The sequence below is a fragment of the Engraulis encrasicolus genome, chromosome 3, assembly GCF_034702125.1.
Source record: "Engraulis encrasicolus isolate BLACKSEA-1 chromosome 3, IST_EnEncr_1.0, whole genome shotgun sequence".
NCBI lineage: Eukaryota > Metazoa > Chordata > Actinopteri > Clupeiformes > Engraulidae > Engraulis > Engraulis encrasicolus.
In genome coordinates this window covers 6,730,967-6,748,466 of record NC_085859.1, presented here as the reverse complement: position 1 = coordinate 6,748,466, position 17,500 = coordinate 6,730,967, and the positions used below count along the sequence as shown (strand labels likewise).

General features: G+C 43.9%; 2 protein-coding genes across 2 annotated transcripts in view; both read right to left on the bottom strand.

Annotated features, from left to right (window-relative positions):
* Positions 1–17,500, bottom strand: part of ntng2a (netrin g2a) — a 188,382-nt gene that overhangs the window by 145,124 nt on the left and 25,758 nt on the right. The window lies entirely within an intron of this gene.
* LOC134445640 (E3 SUMO-protein ligase ZBED1-like) lies at positions 3,397–5,148 on the bottom strand. The gene is made up of 2 exons (XM_063194693.1): positions 4,379–5,148; positions 3,397–4,211 (listed from the first exon to the last, which is right to left on the bottom strand). The coding sequence occupies exons 1-2, from the start codon at positions 4,625–4,627 to the stop codon at positions 3,786–3,788; spliced, it is 675 nt and encodes a 224-aa protein (XP_063050763.1). The 5' UTR covers positions 4,628–5,148; the 3' UTR covers positions 3,397–3,785.

Here is a 17,500-nt window from a genome sequence, read left to right as displayed (position 1 = left end):
GAAATTCGACATGTTTGTACACAGGACCAATACAATTAAATCCACCTGATATGCCACTGGAAATGGCGGCCATTTTCCAAGATGGCCGCCAAAAAGACCCCAGAAATTGATTTATTGCACCAAATTGACCAAGCAAATTATGATACACACATGAAATTAGGCATATATGTGATCAAGACCAATACAATCAAATACACCTGATATGCCACTCGAAATGGCGGCCATTTTCCAAGATGGCCGCCGAAAAGACCCCAGAAATTGATTTATTGCACTAAATTGACCAAGCAAATTATGATACACACATGAAATTCAGCATATATGTGATCAAGACCAATACAATCAAATACATCTGATTTGCCACTTTAAATTGCGGCCATTTTCCAAGATGTTGTATAGAATTGCAAATGTGGTCTAAATTGTTCATTATCCTTAATTCAGATGATGAGGTGATAGAGATGTGTCCTCCAATGACAAATAACCCCTTATAACATACTAATAATATGTTGATAACATTCCAATAACGCCAGTTATGCACCCCCACCCCCCAACAAAAATGACTGCTAATGACATGGTAATAATGCAATGACAATGTGGTAATAATATGCTAATTCATGGTTTTATCAATGTTGCTCTTACATAATGTGGCGATGTTGCTCTAACGTGCCGATAGCATGGTAATAGCAAATAATGCCAGTTCTTGAGGCCGAGGGTGAGTGGTGCGTGATGATGCTACTAGAAAAATCCAAAATAAATAAAATGTAAATAAGCTGTTGAGGCATCAACATAGCTACATCCTGATGAGAAACAACAGCCTAAGTGAACAATCACGTAGAATCCCAGATTCATGAACAACAACAACACTGGTTTATTCATCAGTGCAGTTTTACCCAATGGCCTTTTGGAATAACTTATGAGGACTTGTGCTTTATACTGTTTTATGGACATTTATAGTTATAAACCCTTTGCAAAGACTATGTTAAACCTGTATTGTCTTCAAAATTGCAGTGATCTTTATCTTGGAGTCTTTACCTGTTACTTAAGGCTCTCTTCAATGTCTTAGCAATGCTGTTATGATGCAGTTGAGTCTCTTTCCAGCAAAGTGTGAACGGGCCTGTCTTTTTGAGGAGGTTAGGAGTCTATGGCTGAATCTCATTTCACCCCCTTGAGGGCTGTGTATACTCTCTTTGCCGCCTGTCGCCCAGAGGTCAACGCAGACAGTTTTGATTTTTGCTCGATCTGGTCTGTGCTGTGAGGATTCAATACAATACAAGGAGTAAACTATGCATGTCTGTTGCTCAACAACAATGGAAATGAAACATGTAATAAACGTCAACCTGTATTTTTGATTGCACTAGCCACCGCAGTAGTTTGGAACAAGGAAGAAGCTCATTGTCGAGAATAGGTTGCACAAAGCAGAATGAACTATGGAAACACTATTTACTGTCCCGATTTAACTTCAGCATCGTAACTTGCAAGTGCTTGTGTTGTCTTTGGTTCGTGTAAATAAATGAAGCTACAAAGCACGAGGAACTTATTTAATGAACATCTCATAGTCTGTAGCTCAGTGAAGGTTAGAACAAGGAAGTAGCTGTTTGTTCTCGAGCACAGAGCAGCCTGTTCGAGAGGACCAATCACAGCGGCTCTTGCTGCCATTAACCGCGTAGCTGTCTGGAATCAGGAAGTCCTGGAGCAATGGGAGGAGGGGCAACAACGCTACTTTGGATTCCAGTGGAAGCGGGGCCAGCAGTTGGCGTATGAACCGCCTGCATAGTTTGCTGAGTTCCTGCAAACATCTGAGCCCTTTGGTCCAATAGCATGTTTGCTATTCGAGTGCAATATCGTCTGACGGCAGCTGCCTCCTCAGCGTCCTTCTTATCTAAGCCCTCTTTCGGTACGGATGAGAATAGTCCTACTGTCGTAGTTGCATGCGTTAACATCAGCTCCCAGCTGCAATAACATCCTCAGACACGGCAGTTATGGCAGTCTTCAACTACCCGGGCTCCGCCCTAGCTGTGACACAACGCTGTTCGGCTTAGCTACACACACTAGGGCCTGGAGCTTGAGGAGGAGCATTTCCAACTTTCCCTCTACAGCGGGAACCCACCCACTTTGTCGGGAACCAATCAACTTTCAGCATTTCCAACCGTCGAGTGTAGAGCGCATGTTCAAGGCAGTGACGTAGTTGAACTGCGAATCAACCCATGGATGGTACCAGAAACACTTCATTCAGTATCAACAATTGAGCAGCGACAAACTTTTGCCACAGCAGTAGATACGGTATTGAAAGAGTTCAAAGGGAAATTCTCGTTAAAAATTGAGCAAAAAAATGGATCACTTTCTGGGCTCAACCAGTAGCAACCCAAGGGAGGCGGGTTATCCAGTCCCGTTGGAAACCCAATTCGTTATTGTCCAGGTCAGACCAGAATCTCGTACGAGTTCTGAAGTCTATGGAAATCAGGCAAGTCTTCAACTGCCTTGTCGAGAGCACTGGTCTCAAAGATCTCGTCTCTGCTACACCATGAAGGGATAATTACCTCTCACCGCCTCACACAGGACACTGTGGTAAGGCCACCTCTCATACACGCCTCTCTCTATACAGCTAAACTTCAGTTGTGGCCTGTAGCGCAGCAGTGTGCATGCGGCGCCCAGTCTTCTTCTCAGATCTGGGTCCTCAGGTTTCGGTTTCTTTTTAGGACAGTGATGTGCTCTCTCCAATTCAGGCGGCTCGGCGTGCTGCTTCTGCTGATTGGACAGGTTTGGCACTGGAGGCTGTCCCAGCTGGGCCAGCGCAGGAAGCTGACTTCTGGAATCAGGAAGTCCTGGAGCAATGGGAGGAGGGGCAACAACGCCACTTTGGATTCCAGTGGAAGCGGGGCCAGCAGTTAGCGTATGAACCGCCTGCAGAGTTTGCTGAGTGAGAGTGGTTGGTAATAATACTCCTCCAGTCACCCGTTCCTGCAAACATCTGAGCCCTGTGGTCCAATAGCATGTTTGCTATGCGAGTGCAATATCGTCTGACGGCAGCTGCCTCCTCAGCGTCCTTGTTATCTAAGCCCTCTTTCAGATAACACACCAACAACGACGTCACATTGTCCACAAATGGGTCACCGCATTCACACTGGGATGGTTTCAAAGTTGTTATGGGCAACTTCTTGTGTAAGACACGGTACGGATGAGAGTAGTCCTACTGTTGTAGTCGCATGCGTTAACATCAGCTCCCAGCTGCAGTAACATCCTCAGACACGGCAGTTTATGGCAGTCTTCAACTGCCTTGTCGAGAGCACTGGTCTCAAAGATCTCGTCTCTGCTGTTAATGTCTGCTCCATATTCCACCAGTAGCTACACCATGAAGGGATAATTACCTCTCACCGCCTCACCGCCTCACACAGGACACTGTGGTAAGGCCACCTCTCATACACGCCTCTCTCTATACAGCTAATAGGGGTGTAACGTTACGAAAAAAATCACGGTTCGGTACGTATTCGGTATAGGGGGGTCACAGTTCGGTACGTTTTCGGTGCGGTATGGGAAAAAATGCAAAACCATTTTCTTCCTCAGCATGTTGTTTATTTAACCAAAAACTTGTCAACATACAAGCTGAAACCGTAAATACATTCTAAGTGCTGCTTGGTACCATTAAGTTAAATCAAATATTCTCAAATGGTTATCAATGTTACAAATTAAAATATTAAAATTGAAAATTATAAATTCCTCTCAAACAGTGAACAAAAAAATCCACAAGTACAGTACTCAGCTCCAGAATTCTAGTGATACAGTATTCAATTTTACTCAACCTTCATATTTTTTGCCAAGAAAATCAGTTTGTCCACATTGTCAGCAGTGAGAGCAGATCTGCTGGCAGTTACAATGTCCCCAGCAGTTGAAAAGACCCTCTCACTCAGGACTGAGGTAGCAGGAATGGCAAGGTAGTGCTTCGCTAGCTTGGCAATGAGGGGATATGTGGACTCTTTGTTCTTCCACCATAGAAGTGGGTCAGAGTCGAGTGAAATGCTGCTCACTGCCTTGTATGCAGCAACTTCTTTTTTGACCTGCTGCAAAGTATTCTTTTTGTCTCCTACCTCAGTCTGGAAGAGCTCACCAAACAGTTCGGTCATCGCTGACCTCTTGACCGGAGGAGGTGATTCAGATGCTTCTGGGTGTTCTGTGTGTGAGGGTGAAGCAGCTGCTGCTGTCCCTTTGGCCTCCTCATGCTGTAAAATAAAAAAGTGCAAATATTTTCAATACAAATGGACATGGGAACGTATTTTATGTAAAAATTATTTTATTCTCATGTCAATTATTATTGTTGTTATTATTATTATTATTATTATTATTATTATTATTATTATTATTATTATTATTATTATTATCATATTACCTCCTCTTCTATGGCCACAATCTCAGTGCTGAGACTGTTGTAGATCCTGTCACAACAGACGTCATCCACATGAGGAAGAGATTTAAACCTCGGGTCAAGGGCTGTGCATTTGTGGAGGAAGTCTTGGCAAGAGGAGTACCTGTCTTCCAGGTTTTCCCTGATGGCAGCCTTGACTTGGGTCACTATGGCGCTGTCCCCATCATTTGGCTCCATAGAGTGGAGAACTGTGGCTTTGAGGGGCAGGATCATGGATGCTGAAGGTGTAGCTTCGGTTTATGACTGTTGTGGGAGTCTTTAATGGCTTCAGAACGACAATCACTTCCTCAGCCCTTCTCACCACTTGGTCAGACAATGTGCTGATGTCCTTTTTCTTGAGAGGCTGTTCTGTCAGTCCCGTGTACACTGCTGCCTGTTGCTCCAGGTACCTTACAAGCATATCGTAGCTCGAATTCCATCGAGTGGATACGTCCTGAATAAGACAATGTTTCGCCAGACTAAGCATCTCTTGTTTACGCTCCAGTATGTGTGCAGCTGTTAGGCTACGGTGGAAGAATGTCACGACGCGTCTCACTTTGCCTAGCAGTCTGGCTAGTTGGTTGAGGCTTGTGGCTTTCTGAGAAGCAAGATTAATGGTGTGTGCGAAACACCCAATTTGGGGACCCATTCCAGCTTCAATCACAGCATTTACTTTATTCCGGGCGTTGTCTGTTGTGACGGCAATTGTTGTCCCTGGCCTCTCCAAATTCCACTCCAACACAGCCTCCTTCAGCCCCTCAGCTAGGTCAGCGCTAGTGTGTTGTTCGTGCATAGCTCTCGATTGCAGGACCTGGCTAGCTATATTCCACTCCGGGGTGATGGGATGGGCCGTCACTGTTATGTAGCTCTCGTTAGCTCTGGATGTCCATCCGTCAGTTGTCAGTGCTATTGCACATGCTTTTGATAACTCTTCAAGGACAGCCGATTTGGTTTGTTTGTAAAGGTCTGGAATTACTTTCTGGCTGAAATGTGGACGACTAGGTACTTCGTATCGTGGTTCAATCACAACTGAATAGGGTCTGAGATCCGATGCAATAAAAGCCCCAATGGATGTTGTAATGGCTTTAGCCCGGTTGGAATTGTGATTGAAAGGATGCTTGAACGCAGCTAACAGTGGCGTTTGCGCTACGGGGGCTTTCTTTCTTGTCCCGGTAGAACTAGAACTAATAGCACTTGGGTGGTGCCGTCTCAGATGAGTTAGCATGTTTGAAGTGCTGCCATCAGTATAGCCGGCATCACCAATACAATGACAACATATCACCTTCGTTTTATCCACTTTTTTCCGTCGCAGGTTTTCACTGGGAAACCGAAATGCTCCCAAACGGGTGATCTTAACGACGGGGGAGGATTTTGTAGCTCCGGTTGGTCGCTCGCTTCAGGCATAATGTCCAAATTAAATCATACGAATAGAATGCACCGTTACAGGCTTAACAGCTAAACTTCAGTTGTGGTCTGTAGCGCTGCAATATGCATGCGGCGCCCAGTGTTCTTCTCCGAGCTACACACACATAGCCTAGCGCAGCCAGAGCCGTACAGCAAAAAGCTGTACCAGGGTCTAGGAGGGCTGGGCGGCAGTGTGGGTGGGATAAACGGTTGCTTCAGCACTCAACGTCACGCAATAGGATGGTGGAACAACCAATCCCCACACACTTCTGTGTAACGTCACAGCTGTCTTTCACAACGTACACGCGACACGCCCTTTGTAGGTGAAGCGGCAACTTCGAGCCGTCGTAGCCGTGAATGTGTGTGATGACCACAGCCACAAACAAGTTTCCTAATAAATCGTGTTTTCACTTATACAGTTCAAAAATGCATCGTTTTCAACCACATGGCCCTCCTTGATCAATCAGCGAAATGTCGAGCAATTTGGGGCTTGTTAAATGGTTATATTTATGATTGTTGTCAACATGGCATGTTCGGTGTTAGCTAGCTAGCTGTATACCCATAACTAATACATGGCTGGATACGTTGGCTAGCCGCTAGCTTGGTAGACTAGGTGTCATTCCCATCTATTTAGTAAGCGACTTACAGACTTTCAAAGCTCCCAAATGTCTCGTTTTTAATGACATGGATCTTATTAGAATTTGGGACAGGCATATAATACAAGGCTGGATACCTAGCTCTGTTATTGACGACAGGTTAGCTAGCCACTAGCGAGGGCCTCTTTGTAGGTGAAGCGGCAACTTCCAGCCGTCGTAGCAGTGAATGCGTGTGATGACCACAGCCACAAACAAGTTTCCTAATAAATCGTGTTTTCACTTATACAGTTGGGGCAGGAATATAATACAAGGCTGGATACCTAGCTCTGTGTTGTTGACGACAGGTTAGCTAGCCACTAGCTTGGTAGACTAGGTGTCATTCCCATCTATTCAGTAAGCTACTCAAAGACTTTCAAAGCTCCCAAATGTCTCGTTTTAATGGCATATGTCTTATTAGAAATTGGGGCAGCAATTTCATTCTACACCTACAGTAGTGGTCTGATAATAGCGTGTGATTATCTGGTTCTGTAAAATGCTCAACTTAGCTTACCGAGCTAGTTTAAAACATCGAATGATCAAATGGTAATGTGTTGAGATCTATTTGTGTCCGATAAGTTCATGGTGTATTATTACATCAATCCATGTCAGCCACGAAATGTAATATCATCCAGGCTTTTTAAATTAAGTAAACACTTTCGTGCTGTACGTAGCACGGACGGACACCATGCTTCTTCTTAGAAAGTTTCCTGTTTACTAGGTAGCCCGGCCCCCCTCGCGATTTGATTGGCCCTGTCATCGGATAACTTTCAGCCTCGCAAAACGACCGGGGTCCGCTAGACTGCCCCCGGGAGCAAATTCAATTTGCGGTCGCTAGGGGCGTCTAGATTTCTAGGCTAACACACACACACAGCTGACACCACACTGAAATATACAAAAGCAGATTCCAAAAAAGTTGAGACGCTTGTTATTTTCAAGTTCAAGTTCAAGTTCAAGTACTTTTATTTGTCACATACATGGTAATTGTAGTGAAATGATGATGGTGTCATCAGCTCTGCATCTTAAAAATTAAAAATTAAAAATTAAGTAAAGTAAAAAAGGAAATAAAAGGTGAGAAATAAGTTAAAGAAAATTATTATTTAAAAAAGTCTCTGTTCAGCAGTCGCACTGCCTGGGGGTAAAAACTTTTCCTCATTCTCTCTGTTCTGGCCTGAATGGTTCTGAGTCGTCTGCAGGACTTAAGTAGGGTGAACATGTAAGAGTTGGGGTGTGAGACATCCTGCATAATCTTCCTAGCCCTGGCTCCCACTCTCTTAGTGTAAAGGCCCAAGAGTCCTGGAAGGTTGGCTTTGATAGAGCGCTCTGCAGAGCGCACCACTCTCTGTAGGTCCTTCTGTTGTTGTTGTGTGCAGCTTCCAAACCAGGCCGTAAAACAGCCTGTTAACACACTTTCCACCGCTGATGAATAGAAGGTGGTCAGGATGGGAGTGGAGACCTTAAACTTCCTCAGTAGGCTGGTGGTTGTACAGTCATGTGTGTAGATGTTATAGAGCAGTGGGCTCAAAACACAGCCCTGGGGCGAGCCAATGTTGAGGGTCAGCTGACTTGAAATGACACCTCCACCTATTCTGACCACTTGAGGACGATCAGTGAGAAAGCTGAGCACCCAATTGCACAACTGTGTGTTGAGTCCCAGCCCCCTCATCTTGTCAGCCAGGCGCAGGGGGATAATGGTGTTGAATGCTGAACTGTAATCTATGAACAGCATTCTAACATAATTCCCCCTCCCCTCATCCAGGTGGGACAGTGTGGTATGTAGAAGGCTTAAGATGGCATCGTCCCTGCTTCTGTTTGCTCTATAGAAATATTGGTGAGGATCGAAAGCACTGGGCAGGGTGTCACATATGTGTTTTTTCACAAGCCTCTCAAAGCACTTCATAACTGCTGATGTAAGGGCCACTGGGCGATAGTCATTCAGGCCTGCTGGCTTGCTGTTCTTGGGCACAGGAACTATGATAGAGTGTTTAAAACAAGATGGGACAACGGCTTGGGCAAGTGACAAATTAAAGATCTCAGCATATACGGGGGCTAGTTGATCAGCACAGGATTTCAGAACCCTGCCAGGAATATGATCAGGGCTTGTTGCCTTTCTTCCATTTACTGTACACCTCTGAACACTCCCCTCACATCACTCTCACTGATAATGAAAGGTTCCACTAGACTCTTCAGTGACAGCCACCATGGGGTTGGCAAGGTCGAAACGTGCATAAAATGTGTTTAACTCATCAGCAAAAGAGAGCTCAGTGCTATTCATTATTTTGTGAATAAAAGAAAAGTGCTGCCCTTTTCAAAACATTCAATCCATGCATAAGATTGCCAATAACACAAGGTCAACATATCAACTGTTAATTCCAGCAAAAGTATTGATTTGAGGAAAATATGTGTTCATTAACCCTCTAGAGTCTAAGATCCCGCTGGCGGGATTTTTGACACTTCTTCAAAAACGCATCTGTAACTCTGAGTTTTTGTCATTCAAACATATAAGTGGCACCATTGCGAACTGTGAAACTGTTGAACAGTTGAAACGACAACGAGACTGTCAGTCACGTGGGGGAAAAGTTCAGAGCACGGTATGAGCCCAGTTCACAGATAAGCACTTTAGTGTAACTGGTGCGAGCACGGGTACCGGCTCTGTTCTGGCCGGCCTGAACGCCATACAGGAGAGATGGCTCGGAGAGGTCTTGTGTGCGCTTGTTCATGTGTGTGTGTGTGTGTGTGTGTGTGTGAATGAATGTGCGTGTGCGCTCCTGGACAGTCCAGACTAATCAAACAAACGTTCACCAGTATTTAAAATCGTTGAGATTATGAGATGGCAGGGAGTGCCTTCTCACAGGTCCCTTTACATACAGTATGATGTGCATGCCCACATACTAATACTTGCCCCGTTAACCATTCATATCTTTTCTGTGTATTGTGTTAAGATGGACACCCTTTCCCACTTTTATCCTTTGAAATATATCAGTGCACGTGTATCCACACTGTTCTAATATACCACATATGACCCAATATACCACATACTAACCATGTCTGTGTATTGTATTCAGACCGACCTGATATACCACATATGACCCAATATACCACATACTAACCATGTCTGTGTATTGTATTCAGACCGACCTGATATACCACATATGTCCCAATGTAACACATACTAACCATGTCTGTGTATTGTATTCGGACCGACCTTCTAATCTGCATTTGTCCTTTTAAACCACATATTGTTCATATCTGTGTATGTGTATTCTCACCGACCTAATAAACATTTATGACCTTGCAAACATGCATTCTGACATGTCCTCCTAAACCATATAAAAGTCAGAGAAATCCTATTTCAGACTGTGACTGTAAAATGTAAAATTTTAACTCGGATGTATCTTAGTTACAAAAAAGCAAATTTTTTGGTGTTATTTTCATAGCTGTAACATCAAGGGAAAGGGTGGTCCTCTTAAACCATGCTTATTTCAGGTATGCTGAAAATGACCTGCTAAACCCTCCCGCCTGTATGTGTGTGTGTGTGTGTGTGTGTGTGTGTGTGTGTGTGTCTGTGTGTGTGTGTGTGTGTGTGTGTGTGTGTGTGTGTGTGTGTGTGTGTGTGTTTGTATGTATGCATGTGTGTGATCTGGGGTTAGCTGTGTTAGAAGTGCCCGTATAGCATTACATGGTGTGTTGAGTTCATTAGCCAGACCTCCTCTTGAGCATCGCTAGATTTACATACTAATATAAAACATTGTTATTATATATTAACATAATAATATAAAACATTGTTATTATATATTAACATAATAATATAAAACATTGTTATGTTTCACTACCAGTGTCAACCAACGCTCATCAGAATGCCAATGTGTGTGCCATCCCCCCCCCCCTCTCTCTTTATCTCTCTCGCTCTCTCTCCCTTTATCTCTCTCTCTCTTTCACTCCATCCCCACCCTGTCTCTCCCTTTCTTCCCCTCTATTCCCCTTCCTTCTATCTATCTCTCCTTCCTTCCATCTCTCTCTCTCTCTCTCTCTCTCTCTCTCTCTCTCTCTCTCTCTCTCTCTTGCTCTCTGTGCTAAAGAAAAGAAATCGCTATTTCAGCGATTCAGGCTGCTCTGAACTCTTGTGGTGTGTGAGGATTTTAGCATTTCTGAGTCCCCTGTGTAGTGTGTGCTGTAGACACTGGGGTAATGCAGATGAGAACAAGAGACACGAGATGAGATGAGGCATTCACATCCCTTTCACCTTTACAAGTCTAATGCGGACAGGGGGAATACAGTAAGTCTACAATACATCTACAGTGAAAATACAGTAACATTATAGCAAATTTATAGTAAGACTACAGTAAGTTTATGGTAAGGACAGGGGGAATACAGTAAGTCTACAATACATTTACAGTGAAAATACAGTAACATTATAGCAAATTTATAGTAAGACTACAGTAAGTTTATGGTAAGGGTATAATGCGTTTACAGTAAATGTACAGTAAGTTTCAAGTAAATTTACAGTAAGCGTACAGTAATTTTACAGTAAACTTATAGTAAGAGTACATTGATTTTACAGTAAGCTTATAGTAAGAGTACAGTAAGTTTAAGGTAAATGTACAGTAAGAGTACAGTTAGTTTACAGTAAGAGTTCCCTTACCCTCCTCAAGCGCTGATACCCATACATTGCCCGTGTTTGAGTTGAACGCGTCATGGCGACCCAAAAAAAAAAAAGACAAATTGATGAGTGCAAGATACGTGAGTTGAGGATTCACATCGCCTTCGCCTATAAAGTGGGGGAAACCTAATGGTGAACATGGCCCCTGTTATAAATGAGCTGTAAGCAGAACGCCAATGGCCAAGTCGTAATGTATTCCTACCAAAGGCCCTGAGTACTGTCATAGTGGTGTAGTATGGTAGTAGTGGTAGTTTGTCAGTGACTACCGTGTTCCTAGTGGAACGGCGTGCATTAGGAAGCTACAGAGGTGGTCTTTACATTAGAGGATTGCAGGTTTGAATTCCACCCTTACTAATAGAAATAATATGTGCCCTTACTGAACACCCATATCCATGGCTGAAGTGCCTTGGAGGAAGGCATCCAGCACGTCCCCACATGGCTGCATGGGCTGTGATCAATACCCTGTAATACTACTATGACAGTAGGTGTGAGCAGCAATACCCTGTAATACTATGACAGTAGGTGTGAGCAGCAATACCCTGTAATACTATGACAGTAGGTGTGAGCAGCAATACCCTGTAATGCTACTATGAGAGTAGGTGTAAGCAGCAATACCCTGTAATGCTACTATGAGAGTAGGTGTAAGCAGCAATACCCTGTAATGCTACTATGAGAGTAGGTGTAAGCAGCAATACCCTGTAATGCTACTATGAGAGTAGGTGTAAGCAGCAATACCATGTAACACTATGACAGTAGGTGTGAGCAGCAATACCCTGTAATACTATGACAGTAGGTATAAAAGCCTACACAGTCTCACCCCAAGTAGTCAATATCTGAGTACCTTTGACCAGACTGCAATTTTTGACGTCTTGGGTATTCCTTCCACGTCACATTTTGACTATGTCCTCAAAGGCGCCCCTTGTGGCAGCATAACGTCATTGAGGTTAGGTTTAGGAATAGGTTTAGGGTTAGGCCACATAGTCAAAATGTGACGTGGAAGGAATACCCAAGACGTAAAAAATTGCAGTCTGGTCCAAGGTACTCAGAAATTGACTACTTGGGGTGAGACTGCGTTGAAGCAGCAATACCCTGTAATACTATGACAGTAGGTGTGAGCAGCAATACCCTGTAATACTATGACAGTAGGTGTAAGCAGCAATACCCTGTAATACTACTATGACAGTAGGTGTGAGCAGCAATACCCTGTAATACTATGACAGTAGGTGCTCTGCATGAAAAGCATTAGCTAAGTGCAATATAATGTGTGAGAGTTCCCTCTCGCCCTGAGAGAAGTGCAAATACCCATAATCCCTCTGTGAGTGTACTGTATGTATCATGTGGTGAGCGAAAAAGAAAAAAAGCCAATTTCCAAACTGTGTAACTTAAGTCCCAGGATAGGGGCCTGGTTGAAGTCATAGTAGCCCCTTAGTGCACGCCGTACCTCCTGTGGCACGCTGTAATAGACATTGAGAGTTACTACTACACTACTACACCACTATGACAGTGCCCTGGGCCTTTAGTAATATGTTACTACCTGGTCACTGCCATTCTGATAACAGCTAATTTATAACCGTGTCTTAAGGGGTTAAAGATGCACTGTGTAGGATGGTGGCCAGAGCAGGTATTGCAACTATGTATGTTGCTCATTGAAATTGTGCTACCTGTAGCCAAATTTGACCCGGGTTCGATTCCAGTCGGAGGCATCTCTCTCTCCTACACACTAGTAGGCCTAGACTGACCCAGTATGTTGTGTGCTTAAGTTTCTCTACTCTACGCTACTCTACTACACAGTAGTACTCATAGACTGGTGATGTTGAGTGTGCTAGAGTTATTCTACTACACACTAGTAGCAGAGAGAGTAGAGAGAGAGAGGTTCCATTGGCCCATTGTTTCCGGGTTCTATTATTGCAAGGGGGAGGGGGGGGAATCCCCCTTTAGGCAGACCTAGGCAGACCTGAGGACTGTTCTTCAATGCTAGGAGCATTATGACACGCCCATTTAGGCAGACCGGAACCTGGTCATGTTAGGTGCCCATAGAAACCTATTATGTTGGCATATCTCTATATACTTAAAGAATCTCTGCTAGTCCTAGACTGACCCTGTATGTCGTGTGTGCCATGGCAGATTTCTCTTCTCTTCACACTCGACTTTCAAAGTGAGACACCTCTCAAAGACGAAGTAAAAATCATTAGTGGTTTCATTCTTATCCTGCTCTACCCCACCCTTACCCTTACCTTACCCCTTCAGTCCCACCCCACCCTACATTTCAATGTAGTGTCTTTTAAGGGAAGAAAGCAATTGAGCGCTTCCTTTCTTCCCCAGCACTTCTGAGAGTTGTACTCTCTCCCCCGTGCTTTTCTAAAAAGGCTGCGTGTCCTTTGTCTACTTTTAGCTGTCGGATCGATTGCAGAATAATGCAGCGGCCCATTGTTGTGCTAATGAACAAGGTACAGGAGGAGGAGTGGGGCAGACATGATGGTGAGGTCAAATAGAGGAGAGGAGGAGGAGTGATGCAGACATGATGGGAAGGTCAAATGGAGGGGAAGAGGAGGAGTGGGGCAGACATACAGGTAAGAGGGGAGGAGTAGGAGGGGGCAGACATGAAGGTAAGGTCGAATGGAGGAGAAGAGGAGGAGTGGGGCGGCAGACATACAGGTAAGGTCAAATGGAGGGGAAGAGCAGGAATGGGGACAGACATGATGGGAAGGTCAAATAGAGGGGAAGAGGAGGAGTAGTGGAGCAACATGCTGGTGAGATCAAATGGAGGAGAATAGGAGGAGTGGCGGGCAGACATGCTGGTAAGAGAGGAGGAGGAGGAGAGGGGCAGACAACGATCGACGTTGCAAAGTATGTCAGTGAGAACTTGCTGGCACAAAATGGGTGGTGTTTTTACAGTCGACCACAAATTTGCACATTTGATCTCATGATCACGTGTGAGGAGTTGAAGTGTCTATCTATGAAGTTTTGTCTGTGTTTGCATTGCCTAGTTTAACAGTATAGCCAAATTAACCGTATCAATGCAAGTCTATGGGAACAAACAAAACATTCTCAAATATACTTATAAACTACTTTAAAATTAATGTAAAATTCACCAAAGTGCAAAGCAGCTATTTAATCCCGTCCTGTGATCACTTGTGGCTTGATGCTAATGCTCCCATTAACTTCTAGTGATTATGCTAAGCTATGCTAATAATTCCGATCCAATATATCTAAGTCCTGAAAACATTGAGAAGAAAATGATACGCACATTCATGAATAAAGCTTGGAAATACTGCAAATATGTGAAAATCAAAAGTGGGTGGACTGTTCCTTTAAGACTTCAAGACTTTTATGTAAGGCCTATTCTTTCTGTTATGTGTGTCACTTTAAGTTTACATTTCTGTAATAGTGGTAACTTCTGATTCATTTGAAAAGACCTACAGAGTTACGTTTTACACGCACACACACACACACACACACACACACACACACACACAGCCAAATGCCAGTGTTTACGAGTGTGCTCCGGTGACACAAAAACTTGAATGGATTAGACAGGGGATTGCCGTGTGTGTGTGTGTGGGTGTGTATGTGTGTGTGGGTGTGTGTGTGGGTGTGTATGTGTGTGTGGGTGTGTGTGGGGTAAATCCCCAGCTCTAAATCCTATGCTAAAGATGACACTCCGGTCACAGAGAGCAGACACTTCAGGGGAAGACTCGGCTTCAGACACACACACACACACACACACATACACGGGCGCGCGCACACACACACTATTCTGGGTATTTAGGTCTCAGATCACAGCGGCCAAATGTCAATTGTAATTATATGGACAAGCGTGTTTACAGTGTCCGTGTGTGTGTGTGTGTGTGTGTGTGTGTGTGTGTGTGTGTGTGTGTGTGTGTGTGTGTGTGCGTGTGTGTGTGTGTGTTAGTGTGTGTGTGTGTGTGTGTGTGTGTGTGTGTGTGTGTGTGTGTGTGTGTGTGTGTGTGTGTGTGTGTGTGTTAGTGTGTGTGTGTGTGTGTGTGTGTGTGTGTGTGTGTGTGTTGTGTGTGTGTGTGTGTGTGTGTGTGTGTGTGTGTGTGTGTTAGTGTGTGTGTGTGTGTGTGTGTGTGTGTGTGTGTGTGTGTGTGTGTGTGTGTGTGTGTGTGTGTGTGTGTGTGTGTGTGTGTGTTTGACTGAGCATGTAGCACCCAGAGATTTGGATCTGCATCTGGCGTAGCTGTGTGCATGTATTGTCTGTGTGATCGAGATTAACAATGAGATTGAGATTATTGTCCATTCGATAGAGATTACAGTAACAGTCACATTGAGATTATTATGTTATATGTTGCAGTGAGATTACACAACACAATACACATCCGTACAGTAGGGGTGGGCGATATGGCAAAAATGTTGTATCACGATTTTTTAACATGAAATCCCGATTTCGATTTTTTATCACGATCTTCCATCCAAAAAATAAAAACAACAAAAAACAACTTCCATATACTTGCAATTTGTAATTTGCAGTCAATAAAATGTTAACACACTGATGATACTCTCATAAAGTGTACAATTGAAATACAACAATGTAAAGAATAAAGTGAAGACAACAACACAAGTGAGAAAACGTCACTCTGATGCTGATAATAAACATCCTCACTGCAAGACGATCTATACGATTTCTCCACTTTGGCAGATTCGAGACGATCTTTTACTCAATATCACGATTCACGATTTAATATCGTCATATCGCCCACCCCTACCGTACAGTAAGTCATTCGTGACCAAGTCATTCCTCAACACAATCTCAGCCATCAACACAGTTTGTTACTGGATCTCAAATGGTGCACTTCAGTGTTCATGTTTCAGTGTGTATAGCAGGGATGTCAAACTCAGGCCCGGGGGCCAAAATTGGCCAGCGGAGCCATTTTATTTGGCCCGCGAGATCATTTCAAATGTGTATTACAGTTGGCTCACATACACCATAACTGTATAGCGTAACATGACTTGAACATGGAATTTGCTGTGTCACAGGATGTGCAGATACATTTTAACTAAAAAATATAATGGGAAAGACTGTATGCACAATTTAACTACGAGTATGAAGTGCATGCATGCACAATTTTAGTCCATTTGTAAAAATAATTGTTGAGTTCGGCCCGCGACTTCATTCTAGATTTTGATTTTGGCCCTCAGTCAATTTCAGTTTGACATCCCTGGTGTATAGCGTACAAATTACACATTGAAAAATAGTGCCCAAAGTCCACAAGTGCACGATTTGAGATCCGGCATGTGTCTCAACTGGCTTGTTTTCTTTGTAGCCTCTTACTGCAGATAAGCCCTTCAACGGGCCTGTTCACTCTTTGCTGTAAACACTCAACTACATCATACTGTAACAACATGGCTATGACTTTAGCGAGAGCTGCACGTAGCAGATTGGTCTGAGGCAAATTAAACAGGACAAAAGCAGTGACACTATTTCTTGTTAGGAAAAAAGCCTGTATTGCATTGTAATTCCTATAGACTATCCATGTGTAACAGAGGCTAACTAGCAGAGTTGACGTGGAACATTGGAAAAACCTCCCTCCCGATAGCCTCATACAGTCTCGTTGGACCGAGAGACTAGTACTGTGTCTCCCATTGCCAGACCGTTGTAGTTGACGAGGATGCAGGTTCGATCCCCGAGGGGGGTGAACAGGTGCAAGATGACCTCCATCACACATGAGTATGTTCTACTATTGTGTACGTTGTGTTGACCAGTCCGTGTGTAGTAGCCCCATTGAAACGAATGGCATGAACACACACCAACACAAACCAAGAGCACACAAGACCCTGATTATGCACGACTACATGATGCATGTTCTCCAGCATGAGTGGGAAATACCCGTCATAAATAATTCCAGTATCAGAATGTTTACACAAGACACTTTCTAAATAATAATAACAATAATAATTCTGTATGGTTCTCAGTCTGGAATGCTGAGTTGAGATGATGATGTCATTATTGGACTCTTGCCCATCGGCTCAATGCACAGACAGGAAAGAACAGAGTACTCTCTCTCTGTCTCTCTCTCTCTCTCTCTCTATCTCTCTCTCTCTCTCTCTCTCTCTCTCTCTCTCTCTCTCTCTCTCTCTCTCTCTCTGTCCATCTCTCTGCACCTCTCTCTCTCTCACACACACACTCTCTCTCTCTCTCTCTCTCTCTCTCTCTCTCTCTCTCTCTCTCTCTCTCTCTCTCTCTCTCTCTCTCTCTCTCTCTCTCTCTCTCTGTCCATCTCTCTGCACCTCTCTCTCTATATATATATATCTCTCACACTCTCCACCTCTCTCTCTCTCTCTCTCTCTCTCTCGCTCTGTGTGTGTGTGTGTGTGTGTGTGTGTGTGTGTGTGTGTGTGTGTGTGTGTGTGTGTGTGTGTGTGTGTGTGTGTGTGTGTGTGTGTGTGTGT

What these genes read in the sequence shown, in the direction of transcription:
- LOC134445640 (XM_063194693.1), bottom strand. Translation starts at nt 4,627, where the DNA reads ATGATCCTGCCCCTCAAAGCCACAGTTCTCCACTCTATGGAGCCAAAT. An exon ending in TTGTGGCCATAGAAGAGGAG is followed by an intron (nt 4,212 to 4,378) that starts GTAATATGATAA and finishes TTTATTTTACAG; the next exon opens with CATGAGGAGGCCAAAGGGAC.